Genomic DNA, 17,742 nt, shown 5'->3' with positions numbered 1-17,742 from the left:
AGGGTTTAGCATATCTTTTGTGTTTATCTGGGGAGCTTGCACACACAGGAGACAGGATACTCACAAGCAACAGAAATTTACTCTGGGTATTGCAGAGATTTTCTCTCTGTTCTACCCTGGGTATTTGAATCCTGACCACAGTGTATCAGAGATGCAAACAAGTGGAAGTGATTCAGTTCAATGACAGTGCCTTGAATTTTATGCCAACTGGAGTTTTCAAGTTTTGGTTTTTATCCAGGACTGGGAATTGAACCTAGAGGTAGTCTGCCACTGAATACATCCCCATTTCTTTTGCTTTTGAGGCAGTTTTGCTAAGTTGCTGAGGTTGGCCTCAAACTTGTGATCCTTCTGCCTCAGCCTCCTGAGTAGCTGGGGTTACAGATGTGTGACTCTGAACCCAGCCAACTGGAACTTTATAGTTGCCAGAGTTCTCCTTTCGAAGGACTGGCTATCTAGCTTATTCTTTGATTCTGAAGGCATTCCCGCATATTTCCAGTACATTCCTTTTTCTCCTTAACTTCCTGGGCTTTACAAATTCATTTACATAAATTTACTTCCTGTGGCCTACAGTAAGAAATAGATGGTGCCAGCATCTATAATACATCTACAAACATAAGTCAAACAAAAGTTGCACCAAATAATGCCCTTAGTATCTTATGCACAACCCTGAACTTTTTATTCTTATTTCATCTTCAAAGTACTGTTTGCAACCCACTGAGATGATTTGAAGTCTCTTCAGTGGGTCGCCCCTGCACTCGGAAGTCACTGAGTTACCCAAGGTTAATTTCTGTTGCTTGCACAGTGCCCTGTTTCTTGCGCATGAAAACACCCCAAAGGAGCTTCTGCAGATGGAAACTGAACCAGGCAGCATTCTCTCTTGGGTAAATTTACTTTTTCCACCTGCAGGACAGTCTCTATGAGCAAAAGGCCCCAGATCAGTGGTCAGCAAGAGCCGATCCCAAGATCAAAGACAGATAGCTAGAGCTCTGTGTCCGCACAGCCATTCAAAGGTCAGCCATGTTGTGACCACATATCTTTCATTCATCTCGTCCAGGAGCCCAGGGGACCTTCAGGCCAAACCCAACTTAATGCCAGTTTTTGTATAATCCTTGAGCTAAGTTTTTAAGTGATTGGGGGAGGTAGGAAAAAAAACTTGTCTGCAGTGTATGGGGCAGAACTTAGGGCAGGTGGCTGCTAAACAGGGTCACAACCCGCATCCGCCACCTACTCGGGATTCCTGCAGCTGGGTGGGGCTGCAGCCAGCCACAGGGCACTTGCTAGCCTGTGTGAGGCCCTGGGTGCCATCCACAGCACTGCGAGGACAAGAAAAAGTCCTGCAGCCCAGAAACCCACGCCATTAAGTTTCACCCAGTGAATCCCAAACTCTTCGACCACAATCCCATCTCTTTTTCTTAGAAAACCTATTAACAGCTGGTATTCCTCAGAACACAGTTTAGAAAATGCTGCCTTTGGGAAAGGCAATTTGCTACCAGGGGGATTTCTATCTTTAAACCCTGCCTCTGATACGCTCCTTCGGGGTGCCGGCAGATCCTTCTACGCTGAGCAACCGGTGCCAAGTGAGGGGGGAATCGCACACCGAGGGCTTCGCTTGACTCTAAACTGCTTTGCTGTATTTTTAGATAACAGAAACGGCAGCTGACCAAGTCCTGTCAATCTATATACCTGATTCCAACCCCACAGAGGCCAAAGCAATTTCTCTTCCAAGGCCATTTTTAGAAGTTTGGAGGCTGTTTGCCCAGTGTCCCCACCTCCCTAGAAAGTGACACCACATTCCTCCATTGCTTAGGAATGGAAGACCTCCATGCAATTCAGAAAATGCGTCCTGAGTTCCTACTGTGCACCTGTCCCCCTGTTAATGGCCTCTTCTTTGAAAGGAAGATCAGTCCACCCAGCAGGTTGGTGGTTGCCAGCCACAGGATGACCTGGCAATGACCCTAAGCTTAAAATATATATATATGTAGTGGATATTTTTAGTTCACAGACAGCTAAGTGAGTAACCAGTCAATGCTGGAGGAAGAACATCCTCAGTTTGAATCAAGACTAACAGCTGGTTGAAGCTTTTAAAATGTTGATAAAACCTCAGACGTTTGGAATCAAGAGCAAACATCTGCATCAGTCATTGAGCCAATTCTCAATCATCTGTCAGCGAGCGCCCTGGATTCCGGTTTTCCAGCACCGACATTCAGAGCACCGGTTTCATGGGAAATCATCTTAATGCCCTAAAGGATGGCTCTCTCCTGAAAACCAGTGCCCGAAAAATGTCGTGAATTAAGGACCTGAATCCTCAAGGCCTCCTCTTCAGGAGAGCTTGCAGGTAATTGGTAAAAACGCATGCTTCTGTGGGTGCAGGATGTAGAGGTCACCTGTTCAGGGTATCTGAGTCGTGCATTGTCTTTGAGCTATTTCACAACTCTGAACCTAGTAGGGAAATGATAGCATCACAAAGCAACTCCTCCCCACATGCAAATTCTGTCCTGTCTCCCGAAGTCCCATCAGCTTCCCTCTTCCTCATGGAAAAGTCCATGGGGCCTTCCTTTCCACCTTCATTTTACTGTTCCTGGTCTATCAGTCTGTTCTTTGGACTCTTTTGTACCAGTTAGAACACCTACGCGGTTCTCCCGATTGAATAGAATGCACTCTTTAGTACGTTTTTTTATCTTTGTGACAGAATTTTACCTTTTTCTGAAAATTGTCTTTTCCTAATAATGTAGGAAGATATTAGGTTTTGTTTGTTTGTTTGTTTGTTTCCTTATGCTGTAGTTTGGATCTGGAAAATGCCCCTCAGAGGCTCCTGAGTTAAAGGCTTTGTTGACAGCTGCATCTCTATTGGGAGGTGGTGGAACCTTTAAGAGGTGGAGCCCAGTGGAAGGAAGTTACACTGTGGGGGCGTGACCTTGAAGGGGGCTTTGGGACCCCACCCCTTCCTCTTTCTTCTTCCTCCCTCTGCTTCTTGGTCACCAGTAGATGAAGCTTTGCTCCACTGAGCTTCCGCCATGATGTTCTGCCTCACCATAATCCCAAAAGCAATGGATTGAAACTTCTGAAACCTTGTGTCTAAATAAGACTTTATTTCTTTAAGTTTTTTATCTCAGGTATTTTGTCACAGTGACAGAAACCTGATCTGACACATATCCCCAAATATGCCTTTGTCTCCTGTCCCCTGGCCTACACAACTATAAGTGAATTTCTCTTGCAACTGGCCATGGTCATATAGCAGGCTGTTTCTGGAAATGCATTATCTAATGGATAATTATCTTCTTTTAATCTTTTTTTTTAAAAAAACGTTTTTAGCTGAGATGGACACATTACCTTTATTTTATTTATTTATTTTTATGTGGTGCTGAGGATTGAACCCAGTGCCTCACACAAGCTAGGTGAGCGCTCTACCACTGAGTCACAACCCAAGCCCTAGATAATAACCTTTTCTAAATGCAGTTTATTGGTTTTTGGTGGTTTTGTTTTGTTTTGTTTTGTTTAGTTTTTCAGAAAAGGAGCTAAATTAAAGGAGGCTGGTCCACCAAATACAGGTTATGCATCTTTCAGTGACAACACTTTGAACAATCATTTCAAATCATCATAACAATTGCGTCAGTACCTTCTGTATTCGGAAAAGCATCTTTGCCTAGGACAACAGGATACCGGGGTTAAACTGTTTTTTCCAGGAGTGATGACAATTAAATGTGTAATCTCAGATTTAATTGTTTATTTTACTGAGAACTTCAGGAGGTGGCCATCATGGTTGGGTACAGAAAATCCTTTATTAGGAGGGAGTTTGTTTGTTTGTTTTCAGCATAACTTTTTTTTTTTTTTTTAGTTGTCGATGGACCTTTATTTATTTTTTTATATGCAGTGCTAAGAATCGAACCCAGGGCCTCACACATGTTAGGCAAGCACGCGCTCTACCACTGAGCCACAGCCCAGCCCCCACAGCCCTTTTTATTTATTTATTTATTTATTTTTGTGGTGCTGGGGATCGAACCCAGGGCCTTGTGCATGCGAGGCAAGCCCTCTACCGACTGAGCTGTATCCCTGGCCCTATAACTTTTTTTTTTTTGACTGTGTAAGACAAATGGGTTCGAGTTGATTTCTGCCTCTGCCTAGCCCTTGGGAAAATCATCTTTCCTCTGGGTTGGGAGTTTCTAATCCATTAAAAATAGGGAGGTGGAGAAATGGATTAATTGTATTAAAAGTGACTCAGGGGATTCTCTGTGCAGACAGACACAGGAATCCCACGTCGACAGATCATCCCAACAGGAGCCATTTTTACTCTGTCCCCTAGAGAAGCGATTGAGATAAATGCAGACAGATATGTATACACACACCGTCCTCCTGGAGGGGGATGCTCCTGACTCTCAGGGCACGCCTGCGCCCTCTCAATACCCCTCCACAATGAAGAATCCATCCAAGAACATTAAGGAACCATGCATTCTTTCTCGGCCCCCATTTCATCAGAAGAAATGCTAATTTCAGGGGCTGGGGATGTTGCTCAGTGGTAGGACACTTGCCTAGCAATACCCAGGGTCCTGGGTTTGATCCCCAGCGCTGCAGATAAAAAGAAATGCTCATTTCAGTTTGCAAAAATTGAGATGTCATTCGTCACCGGGGGTGCTTTCCTCTGCTGGTCCCTTCCATTGTTTCCTGTGCACTCTGGAAGTGGAGATAAAAAAGAGGAACCAGTCGGTTCCTAGAAATGGATAATGTTCCAGAGAAACCCTGGAGTCGGTGTTCTCTGGGTGACTCAGGCCCCCTCCTTAGAGGGCTGTTGAGAGGAGGGTGTTTCCAGTCACCCACCTGGAGCATTTTTCTGTGTTCTAAGTGAAAGTGACAATTTCTCTGTCACTTCAGTATGTAATAAGCAGGGGACTTCCTGGGCAAGAATGCCTGGAGGAGAATGGAATTCATTTTGCATGGGGAGTTTTCTTCACGCTCCAGGAAGCTCATAGCTGTGTTTCTCTGGAATTCATCCTGAGCACATCCAACGGTTTTGATTGGCGGGGCCTTGTGTGTGTGAACAGAAAACAGTAAGACGGCTGCAGGACAGGAGAGCAGAGACCTGGGAACAGAGATGAAGAGAAGGGGCAGGGACGTTCTTTGGATTAGAAAGTACCCACATCCAAAGCTGGAGGACTAAGGGCTGGGGGCATAGATCACAGCGTCAGTGGTTGCTTAGCACACACGAGGCTCTGGGTTGGAGGCCCAGCACTGGGGAATAAAACAAAACAAAACCCTCATGAATGTGCATCAAAAAAGATGTTAGACTTGATCGATGACTCGCGACAGGGGCGTTCTGCCCCTCTAGGGAATATTTGGCAGTGTCTGGAAGACAGTTTTGGTTGTCAGACCCAGGCGGGGGTGGGGTGCAATTGGCATCTAGTGGGCAGAGGACAGATGCTGCTAAACACCCTAAGGAGCACAGGACACCTGCCCACAACAGAGACCTGTCCATCCCCAAATGCAAGGCCAACAGTGCAGAGCTTGAGAGTCCTTGGATAAGATGAACCCCAGATTTCCTTCTAGCTCCAAGACACCATGATGTTAAAATGCCTCTTCCGGTCCCAGTAAGAAGCCCGTTGCTGGGCTGAGGTGGTAGCTCAGTGACACAGCACTTGCCTGTCATACTCGAAGCTCCAGGTTCCGTGGTTTGCCCAAGCACCAAAAATTAAGTTAAAAAACAAAGGCTTTTGCTATGGACGAAGCTGCGTTCCCCATCTAAATTCATCTGTTGAAGCACTCATCCCGTGTGACTGTGTTCACAGACAGGACATCTAAGGAGGACACTAAGCTTGAATGAGGTCATAAGCACATCTGATAGGACTGGTGTTCTTATAAGAAGACAGCAGAGTTTGTTCTCTCTCGCCCTCTACGTGCGCACGAGAGGCCGCACGGTGAGCACATAGTGAGAACCCCACCTTCTCCAACCAAAGAAGCCTCAGAATGAAATCTCCTGTGCCAGCACCTTGGACTTCCAGCCTCCAGAACCGTGAGAAATAAATGTCTGTTGCTTAAGCCTCCCAGTCTAGGAGCCTTCCTTACGCAGCCTGACTGACTAACGTACCTCATTGCCAGCCGTTGTTGATAACTGCTGTTGCTAACATATTTTCATGGTTTACCACCCACTAGGCATGGTGCTCAGCATCAGATACACCTTACCACACTCCCCAATGCACCTCTGAGAAGTGGGAATTTCAATGATCAATACAGAGGGATAAATGAAAGACAGAGAGGTTACATAACTTGCCCAAGATCAACCAGTCAGTAAGTGGGAGAGGTGGGCTTTGAACCCAGGTAGCCTGATCCCTACTGAAGAATTCATGTATTTTTTTAATGAACCACAAAAGATCATCTTCCCACACCATCTCTCTATATACTCAAAATTATAAACTTTCAGGGAAGACAGGAAGGATAAAAGGGTCAGGAAAAGGGAAAATTGCCAGAAGATGTAGAAGTCAAAAATCACTGTGTCTTTCTCAAAAAGTTAAATATAGAATTACCATATGACCAGCAATTGCACTCCTGGGTATAAACCCAAAAGCAAGCACTCAGGAGCTGGGTGCAGCTCAGTGGTAGAATGTGCACTTAGCATTAGGGAGGCCTGGACCCATCCCCAGCACCCCAAAACACACAACAACAAAAACTCAAACAAGTCCTTACCCACCAATATTTAGAGCAGCATTACTCACAAAGGCCCAGAGGTAGGAAAAATCCAACTGCCCATCCCCAAGAGCGTGGATAAACAAAATGTGGTCTATTCATAAAAGGAATATCATTTAGTCAGAAGAAGGAAGGAGGTACGGACATGCTCTACAACACCGAGGCACCTCGAAAACATTATGCTAAATGTTTTCGAGACACAGAGGTTGCATGTCTATGAATTTCATATATATAAAATATCCTGAGTAGGCAAATCCAGAGATGGAAAGCAATGGTTTCCTAGGGCTTGGGGTCCAGGACACGCTACCCCAAAAGAGGGCACCTTGGCTTTTGAGAAAACAGCAGGATAGGATTCATGCTGTTCTCCCCTAAAAACCCTCATGGGACAGTTGTCTTGCCCTATGCCCAAAGGGAAGGAGTGTCACACAGGGATGCCAAGAATCTGCACTACCAGGTCTTGCTAAGTTCCTCCCAGGTTACTCCGGTTACGTCATCCCTGTTAGTGCCCCACCCTTCTGCCCATCTGTCCATATGAATATGGACATTGCCCTATTTCTCTGGGTTTTCACTTCCAAAGGTTCCCGTACCATCCAAAATCTCAAATGCTCCAAAACCCGAAATCTCCTGGCACCAACATGATGTAGCACATGGGAATTTCCACATCTAACCTCCCGTGATGGGTCACAGTCAAAATGCAGGTGCACCAAAAATATGATAATCAATTGCCTTCAGGCTGTGTGTATAAGGTATATATCAAAAATAAATGTGGCATTTAGACTTGGGTCCCCTCCCCAAGATATCTCATTATGTTATCTGCAAATATTCCAAATCTGAAAAAAAAAAAATCCAAAATCTGAGATATATCCGATCCCAAATATATTGAACAAGGAATATTCAACCCGTATTGAATAGATCTGTTTTGCTTTTCTTTTGTTAATCTGTGTTTTGTCAGAGGGATCTCAGCCATGAACCTAGCAGTGGATGAAGAAAAGGAACTTGTTTCTCTCCTATGGGGACTGCTTAATGGGTGCTGAGTTTCCTTTTGGGCTGAAGAAGTTTCTGGAACTAGACAGAGGTAATAGTCGTACAGCATTGTGAATGCACTAAATACTAGTAAATTGTACACTTGCAAACAGTTAAGTGTTAATTTTGTGTTATGGATATGGTATCTCAATTTTTTAAATTTTATTTTAAATCTCAGTAGAGAAGACAAATGAAGCTAACCTCGGCCCACCTCTGGGTGAGCATTTGAGAAATAACAAAGTCCCGTAAACAACAGCTCTGAGCCCTAGGAAAAGGGGCCTCTCTCCTCCTGGAATCCAGCCCAGCCACTGGGGCCCCAGCTGGCTGCTCGTTAGGATGTCCTGTGCACTGGTTTTAACCACCAGGATGTGCTCCAGGGGCGCTTCACTGTCTATTTAGAGAGGATGAAGATGGATGGATCCTGCCGCAGTGGACAGCAGGTCTCCAGCACTCCCAGACGGAAGACAGAGAGAAAGACAGAGAGCAAGAAGCTTGCCTCGCAAAAATGAGATCCTATTACATTTATTTCCTGGGTCTCATTTTTCTCCCTCAATGATCCTCCAAGACAACTACTGCTCTGTTTTTTGTTTTTAAGGTGGAGTTGGGCATTGAACGGCCTTGCCCATGTGGGTCAAGGGCTCTACCACTGAGCTACGTCCCCAAGCTAATTCATTCCTCTCTAATAGCTGCATATCATCTCACAGTGGATGGGCAATAACTTACTTGGCCATTCTTCAAAGAGCTCTTGGTGTCTAGCTTATTGTGCACACAGGCCTTTGCACACAGGTGTTTTCCTATGGATAGAGGCCTACACTCTGTAGACTCTCTTTTTCTTCAGATCATATGAATCTTTCACCTTTTAATAAAGGGTAAAGTCACAGGAGTGAGATTGCTGAGTAAAAGTATACAAGCATTTTAAATTTTAAGAGATGTTATCTGAGCGGGGCATGGTGGCGCACACCTGTAATTCCAGTGACTTGGGAGGCTGAGGCAGGAGGATCACAAGTTCAAACCCGGCCTCCACAACTTAGAGAAGCCCTCACCAACTCAGTGAGATCCTGTCTCTAATGAAATATTTTTTAAAAGGGTTGGGAATGTGGTTAAGTGCCCCTTGGGTTCAATCCCTGGTGAGAGAGAGAGAGAGAGAGAGAGAGAGAGAGAGAGAGAGAGAGAGAGATGCTATCTGATTGCTTTCCAAAAAAGATGGCAAAGATCATGGTACCACTGGTACTGTCTCAAGTGAGCCTGTTCTCTGCCCGAAATTAGAACACCTTTTAAATAGACCAGTCTATTAACTGTGGTTTATTTGTTTGTTTGTTTATGGTTCCAACACATAGTTGACTATGAACAGTGCTCCTCCCCTGTGCTGGTATCTAAGAATCAAGGAGATGGGCCACATAGAACATGCCTAGCCCAGCCCATCTGCCTCTGAACACCTTCCATGTGCCGAGGGTCCCTGACAGTGGTATCTATTTCGGTTATTTTATATCTGGTCTGAAAATCTTGTATCTTTCCTTCAAAGGGAGGATGCTCTTCTAACTGTACCATCAGGAACAAAACATGTAAACCAGAAAGGCAAGCAATTCCGTTCAACCAAGACTCTGGCTAAGTTTTTTTCTTCTCTGATTGTGAAGGTATATAAAACAAAATTAAATCATTTGCACTCTGTGGATTATCAGTCATCCAAGACAGCAACTGTCCATTGAATGGGAAGCTTCTAAATGCTTCAAATGTGATGTGTACTGGAGGGTGTCCAGCCTCCAGTAATGAACAGTATGCTCCAGGTCTCTGTGGGCACAGCACCCACCCCAAGATACAAGCAAACGATTGCACTCGATTTAGCCCATAAAACTTGATTTGACCCTATTAAGATTCATCGCCTCAAAGGCTAGCAAAAACTCACCTGTCAGCAAAACTACTGAATTAATCTCTTGAGGACATTTAGCTAAGAAGGCAAAGTGTCCTGGATCATGTTTCAAGAAGACTAAGAGAGATAACATCGCCCTTTGGGGCATTTGATTTACATTACTGGAATAGACCTTAAAATCACCTGAAGTGCCAGGCATGGTGGCACACGCCTGTCATCCCAGCAGCTTGGGAGGCTGAGGCAGGAGGATCGCAAGTTCAAAACCAGCCTCAGCAACTGAGCAAGGCTTTAAGCAACTTAACAAGACCCTGTCTCAAAATAAAAAGGGTTGGAGATGTGGCTCAGTGGTTAAGTGTCACTGGGTTCAATCTCCAGGTCCGCCCCCCTGCAAAAAAAAAAAAAAAAAAATCACCTGAAGCTAGGAAAAATGCATACCCTACTCGAAGTATTATTGTACTCTCGGAAGCTCAGCACCACACCTGGCATAGAAGGGGCTGTCAGGGGCTGGGGACGTAGCTCATTTGGTAGAGTGCTTGCCTTGCATGTACAAGGCCCTGGGTTCAATCCCCAGCACCACAGAAAAAAAGGGGGGCGGGGGGGCTGTCAATAAATATGTATGGAGTACATGGAAGGATTAATAGAAGAATGAATGCCATACCTGTTTGGGAATTTTAAATGAGCAGAATAATTCATGCTATCCACAGTAGGCATTTTGCACCTTGGATTTTATAGACCCTCTGTAGACACCATTGTTCAAAGACAGGGCCTCCTCTTACTCAGACCTTGACCACCAGCTCCTTCCACCCAGTGTAGAAGCCCTTTCTTAACGAACATTGTCAGCTAAACTGAGCTGACCCTCAACACTGTTAGCATCAGTGCTATCCCGTGATGTAAGTCAGTCTCCAGGCATTAACATCCTCAGGGGACTGTGCCCATTTTGCAGATGGGGTCACTGAGGTTTAGGGAAGTTAGGTACACTGCCCAAGATCACAGCAGAGGGAGGACTGACTGGAACCCAGACAAAAAACTCCTTAGGGAGGGGTCTGGGCCTTGTCTGTCTCTGAACCCCTGAAGGTAGCACACGGTAGTGCTCAAGCCCGTTCAGCGAGTACACAGCGAAGGAACTAGTGGACCTGATGCTGGGCCTCTCTGGGGGACTCTTGAGAGGTGCTCTGAAAGGCTGCACCAAAGGAGACCCTCTACCTGCACTGGCCTCCAACCCAGGTGTTCACCCAGGCAGGTGAGTCACCAGCCACTCCCACGAAAGCCAGCAGACCCAGATCTCACTAAGCCACGAGGAAAAGAAACAGCAAAGCAAAACCCTGGTGTCCACGTGGACTCTGGCCTTTGGCGCCTCCACCCGCCTGCCTCATGCCGGCAGCTCACCTGAGATGCCCTTCTCTTCTCTCCACCTCTCTCCGGGCCCAATGCGAGCACCGCTCCTCTGAGCTGCTGGCCAGGGACCCCCAGTAAGAACCAGTCCCTTCCCATCTCCCTCTGGAACTTCCCATCAGTATTGTGAGCTGCACCCCCCTCCAATCCGAATGCTTCTTGAGGGTGGAGTCTGGGTCTCCCTTCATCTCTGACCCTGCCGTACCTGCACCATGCCCAGAATGACCCACCCTGAGAGGACATCTGGAGTCACAGGGGCCTCGAATAAGGCCCAGCTCTGCCATTTACAAACCTCGTGACCTGCAGCAAGTGTCTTAACCTCCCAAACCTCAGTTCCCCCAGGTGCAAAGCGGGAGTAACAAACCGCCTGTGTCATAGGATGGCTGGAGACTCTGGTGAGGTCAAGTGCACAGCTAAAACGCATGGACTGCTATTATGATTAATAAGAATTTATAACTAATCAGGGACCAAGAATGGGCACAACTGATCTTTCCATCATTAACACATAAGAAGGAAACGCTTATAAAAATCAGAGTTATGAACAAACACAAAGAAATAAAACTATTTGGGTTTGTTCAAATATATACTTAACACTCTCATGTTCAAATCTTCTCCTTCCTGCTCTTACAGTACCTGTAATAATTAACAGAATTGGTTAACTACCCAGATATGGTGCAGAGACTGTAACATCTAATTCTCTCTCTCCCTCTCTCTCTCTCCCTCTCTCTCTCTCCCTCTCTCTCTCTCTTTTCTTTCTTCATACCAGGGATTGAACCCAAGATCAGTTAACCATGAAGTCACATTCCCAGTCCTTTTTATTTTTTATTTTGAGACAGAGCTTTGCTAAGTTGCCGAGGATGACCTCGAACTTGCAATCCTCCTGCCTCAGCCTCCCCAGTCACTAGGATTACAGGTGTGTGCCACCGTGCCCAGAACATCTTCTAATTCTTATCCCAGTGTTTGGTCTCCCAGAGGCCAGTTCATGACATCCCTAGCCCTTTTCACACGCCTCACACTCAAGGAAATGACCACACTTATCCACGATGGAATTGACACGTAGGAACCAGCCATTACATCAAGTGACCCTCAAAGATCTTAATCTCCACCTTGTAGGCAACATGACCTTTTAAAACAAAACCCTGCTCAAGATGCTCCAGCAATGATAATAAAGTCCAAACTCTTTCTTTTTTGTTTGTTTTAAAACACGACGTACAGGCTCTGCCTCATCTGGCTCCTCTCCAAATGATCTTCACTCTCTCCCTAACTCACTAGGTCCCAGCCACCCTGGCCCTCTGTCTCTTGTTCTAACACACCAAGAGCCTTTGCATTCATAGCCTGGATTCGTCCAGTGTACATGGCAAAATGTCACATCCTTAGAGAAGCATTTCCTGACCATCAGATGGGAAATATCCCTTCCCTCAAAATTCCCATGAAGCACATCATGATCCGAACTCTATTTATTTGCCTCACTCACGACCCATGTCCTGATTTCCCAGGTGGTAGGGACTTTGCCTTTTGCAATGCCGTATTCACAGCCCTTAGAACCTGCCTGTCATTTTGAAGGTACTCAATACCTACTCAGCTCAATGTGTAAATGGGAGTAATGATCACGGTCATCTTTCACATGTTGGGGGGAATACTGGGGATTGAACTCAGGCACTCGACCACTGAGCCACGTCCCCAGCCCTATTTTGTATTTTATTTAGAGACAGGGTCTCACTGGGTTGCTTAGCACCTTGCTTTTGCTGAGGCTGGCTTTGAACTCTCGATCCTCCTGCCTCAGCCTCCCGAGCCGCTGGGTTTACAGGTATGTGCCACCACACCCAGTTCACATTTTTTATATATCAGGTGAACTTGAGTGTTTTATAGTACTTTTTTTTTTTTTGTTTTGCTTCATTTTGTTTTGTTTTGTTTTTGCTATGCTGGGGATTCAACTTGGGACTTCAAGCACGCTGGGCAAGTGCTCTCCCACTGAGCTGTACCCCTAGCCCGGCCTATGTGACTTTTATAATAAGAAAAAAGGAATAATGTTAAAACAAAATAATAAAATGAATTATTTAATCAAACAGATGAAAATAATACAAAACCTTCCCCAAGAATCTTTTCTATAGATCATCACCAGCCATTCACATTATTTCAGTCTTCACACTGTTTATTAAATCTGAACCATTAGCCCGCTTAATGATCTACTTGCTACTCAGCACACATCCTTGGACTTTTAAATACCAGTCATCTCCCTCAGGCTTAGGGAAAGATTGCCTCCTGGGTCTCCCACTCTATTTCAATCTCCTTCTCACAGTGCATTTATTTCTGCCTCGATATTCATATCGATGCCATTGCCTCCCTCTGGAGGCATTCTCTCCCCACTGGGCGGCCCTCTCCCCCACATCTCCTGACCCAGATCTCGATCATTCTTTAGGGCACATTCAAATCGATGAAGAAATGACACGTAGATAACTGTGTTTTTTTTTTTTTTAAAGCCCTGTGGTTTTTTTTTTTTTTTTTTTTTTTTTTTTTCCAAAAGACACCTTGTCTTTTGGTCTCCCTCAATTAATGACACTTGGTTGAAAGCTTTTCTTTTTATATATCTCACCACACTGAAATGTCACTAGACATTTTCCAACTCTGTTTTTTTTTTTTTTTTTTTTTTTTAAGCCTCATTGCTATCAGAAAGTGTTATCAAAGGTGGATGGGAGCCATTTCTTAGAATCTGTCTCAAACAAAAAATAATAGATAGTTTTCGGGGGTTCAAAAACCTTTCCCCGCGTATCCCCATGAGGAAGGCAGAGTCGAGACAATCGATAACCAGAATCTGCCAATAAAGGGAAGCCGTGAAAAGCTATGCCGGTTAACCTCGGAATAATCTCTGCAAAATACTGTTGGGTGCCGTCCAGTGATGTCCTGCCTGGCATTTTGAAGGCCCTCGATACCTGTTCACTGAGTGAATAAGTGGGATTGGGGTTGATGGTCCTCCTTCCCCTTGCCCTTGGGTATTTCCGATGAACTTGAACCTTTTACTATGACCATCACCCATTGTTCACTGAGCGCTTCGTGTCCTCGCACTGTGCTCACGTGCTGAGTACATTATCATTCACTCTTCCAAATGCCCGTTACTGTTATGATCCCATTTTACAGGTGGAGCAACACGTGGAGAGCCTCACAGTGACAAAGCTACGAGCTGCTCTGAACTCATTTCGCCTGACTTCACCGCTCCCATTCTGCGCTACTACCCTAATAGAACATCGTGTATCTTTTAAAAACTAGAATTGACATGAAAGGCAGCAGCCAATACAACTTCAACTAAAAGCAACCAGTTTTGCCATCTTTCTTTCTTTTTCCACTCTTTTTCACTTATGCATATTCAATGTTCAGCATTAAACACTTAAACATGTGTGGAAGTCAGACAAAGCAGGACTTTTTTTTTTTTTTTTAAACAGAGCCTTTTCTGTTCTCTAGGGACCACATTGGCTCAGCAATGGCTATGCCATAGAATCAATAGTACTAGTTTTCACACATCATTAATAAATAAATGGAGGTTCCCAGATGTTATGGAAGGGATTCATAGATCCCCTGGGAATTGAGTCTTCCAAAGTTGCCACTTGAATCAAAATATGTCTGGTTGTAGACAAGAGCCCAGAGCCAACACATAACAGGTGCAAGATTCAAAAGTGGGACTCTGGCTGAGTGCTTTAAGAAGATTTCAAACTTAAATAAGTGAAAAGGAGAAAAAACAGATGATTTGGGAATCCATGCAAAAGTAGATCAGAAACTGGGGTCTCAGACTGGGCCAAGAAACAAATCTCAGAGTCCTTGATGGTTTGAAACAAAAAGAGAAGAGGAAGTCTTTGGGGCCGGACTTTTAAGAGTTTGCAGCCTATGAAATTTTTGAAGCAAAAAAAAAATTTCAGGGGCTGAAATGACATATATCGGGTGCTTGCTGTAATGTTCCTGTGTGCATGAAATTTTTCCTAATAAAATGGTTAGAAAATAAAAGGCAATAAAAGAGAGATTAGAGAACTGACCCACACTGCTGTTGTTCCAGGTTTTTGTTTTATGTAATTTCTTGCTAAGAACAAAGGCAAGTTTTTTCCACAGATATAGTAGTAAAGGAAGCAACCAAGCACTTCCCCTGAACCCTACAAATACTATCTCATCTAACATTCACATAAAGCCCTAAGTATGATCTCCATTTTCAGAAAACAGGCAGAGTGAGGCTTCGAATTGTGCCTGAAGTCACCACTGTCAGCCAGGGGCAGCACCAGGATTCAAAACAGGGATTCTACTCTGCCTGGACCCAGCATTCTTTCCAGGTCACTGTGAGCTGCAGAGACTCACAGGGCTGCTACATATAAAATCACTGGCCATGTTTTGGAACTGTTTCAACCGACTTAGGAAGGATCCTGAAAATGCAAAAGCGATAAACCTTCACGCTGAAAGTCTGGGGTCCAACAAGTCTGAGTCCGAACCCTGGTTCTGCTAGCAACGGTCATGTCAGCTAACAAGCCCCAGCGTTTCCCTCTATGCCAGGGCAAGGCATGATGCCCCAAGAGGTTGTTGTGGAGATTAAATGAGATGATGCATTTAAAGTTCTTAGGACATGATCCTCTAGGAGAAAAAAAAAAAGCAGCCATTGTCGACAACATTTTGAACCTGTGAGAAACAGACACCATCACCCCTGAGGTTGCACCAAAGCCCCGAAACCAAAGGGTTTGGAAAGGATGAAACAGAAGGAGGAAGGATAAGGTACAAAAACGAGAAGAAGAGGAAAGAGGTTTGAAGCATTGTGTATCCATCATAGCAGGCGAGGAACTAAGACATTTGATTGTGATTTCAACTTGAACCCATCAGAACACAGCTGAGCCATCCTAGGAAGATTTTTCTTAAATTGTAATTACAGATATAGAAAAAATACACACACATGATTGTCACCCAGGTAAAGACAGGAGAAGAGCACATAGACAATACTTCAGTCCAACATAACTTCGATTGGTGCTGGGGCAGAGCGCTGAGCACAGTTACCCAGAGCCACCCAGAGCCACGGCGGGAAGCTGCAAGGTCCGAGAGAAGGCTAGAGGGCCTTTCCCAGCCTGGCAGGAGGCACCGGGGCTCGGGCAAGCCTATCCAGAATAGGGGACACTGGGAAGTCCCAGCCCCCGCCTTGGAGCTTGTAGGGAGAGCGGGTAACCCTGGAACCCCTGAGGCTGCTCCTACACATGGAGAGCAGGAGTTTCAACTATTGGGTACCATTAATTAGAAGAAAAAAATCCTTCGTGAATTTGGAAATGTTGCTGACACCAAAAAACACCAGAGAGAGAGAACCAGTGAATGCAACAGTACTGTTTCAGAACCACCTTCTAGGGCTGTACCCAAACCAGAGACTGTAATTGAATCCAGGGAGAAAGGAGAAGGTGTGATCAGTTAGCCTCCCCTTGACCCTTCGCCCCTCCTCTCCGACACAGGAGAAGTCAGAGGAAGAAATGCTGGGGATTTCAGGTGTGCCAGGAACCTGGCGCCAGTGAAAGCAAGCAGAAACCCAGCGGACACTCCCCCCCTCTCCAGGGACGTGGGCGCTTTCCAGGATGGCCCTATGGCTCCAGCGCCCTAGTGCATCCCAGCGCCCTGACGCATCCTGGGCGGAGAAAGGATCCTCCTCGGCTGCGGGAAAGAACTCCCTTCCCAGGGCGAGAGGCAAGCTGATGGATCCGGGACCTCCAAGTCCACCCCAGGCTCCTGGCTTAGCGGCCAGGCGGTTTCCCAAGCTCCCGACGAAGCCCAGTCTGAAGGATCCCCGCTTTTGTTCGCCAGGAGAGCGCGGCGCGGCGCTGCGCATACCCCTGCGCTGAAAGCCGAGCTACTGGGGGTGCCTCCTGGGGGGCGCTTCCCTGGGTCCACTCCCTGCCTGCTACCCGCTCCCGGCGACCACGGGCTCCGACTCACGGATGCCCAGCACCCTTGCCCTGGTACTCACTTCTCCCCAGTCCCTCCGCTTTCCATGCTGTCTCCTCCACCGCCCCATAGCGCCTCAGAGGCTTCTCAGCTTCCAGATGGGTGGATAAAGATTGCTTTAACTCCATCGCTGGTCCCCGCGGGCAGGTCGACAGGTCCCCCTTTACTCCATCCCCGCCGCGGGCTGCAGGGAGGGAGGAGGCTCCAGCCAGCAGCCTTTTAAGGGGCCGGGCGCTCGTGACGCGGCTCCATCTCTTCCGCCGCCAGCGCCCGGGAGCGCCGACTGGTACCCAGGAGGGGGAGGGATGCAGAGCACATGCGCAATGGAGGCTTAAGAGGGGAAAGCTTGGGGGCAGGGTAGGGAGAAAGAGGGACAGACGATAAACTCTAAGAAGAACAACAAAAACAACTAAAATAAAACCAACCCAAAGGAAGGAAGAAGGAGGCCCCTGCCCATTCTGGAGCGGGTGGTGATGCTCTGCTTGGGTCTGGCACTGTGGGTGGCTTGCGATCTGTCAGTGGGATGCTGGGTTTTGAGTGGGATTGGTGAGCCTGTCTCTAACTGTGGGCGATGGATCCATCTTTGTGGAGAGTAGGGGCAAGCGTGAGTGTGGACCTAGATCTGTGGGTTCTGTGGGTTTTCGTGGAAGTCCGTTTTTTGCATTCGTGTGCATAATTTGAATATGAATTGGGACAAGTGGATGCTTGTGTCTGTATTTGCATGGACTTGAAAGAGAAATAGATGGAAACATTTTGGACACAGGATAACAAAGCTGTTTGAAACCTGGGTTTTTATCTGCCAGAAACCCACAGGTTTATCTTACAGGTTATGAAAACATTAA

The 17,742-nt window shown here is 46.0% G+C and overlaps 1 protein-coding gene across 2 annotated transcripts in view; it reads right to left on the bottom strand.

The window, feature by feature from the left end:
* Positions 1–17,203, bottom strand: part of BMERB1 (bMERB domain containing 1) — a 93,864-nt gene extending 76,661 nt beyond the window's left edge. The window contains exon 1 of one of the 2 annotated variants that reach the window (XM_079120598.1): positions 16,923–17,203. In XM_079120598.1, coding sequence (XP_078976724.1) covers positions 16,923–17,028 — 106 coding nt within the window. In that variant the 5' untranslated portion in view covers positions 17,029–17,203. The remainder of the gene's footprint in view (positions 1–16,922) is intronic. The other variant, XM_079120597.1, reaches the window with a different exon arrangement.
* Between the last annotated feature and the right edge of the window lie 539 nt (positions 17,204–17,742).

Source organism: Sciurus vulgaris, assembly GCF_902686455.1.
Source record: "Sciurus vulgaris genome assembly, chromosome: 18".
Classification (NCBI taxonomy): Eukaryota; Metazoa; Chordata; class Mammalia; order Rodentia; family Sciuridae; genus Sciurus; species Sciurus vulgaris.
This window is presented reverse-complemented; position numbering and strand designations above follow the sequence as displayed.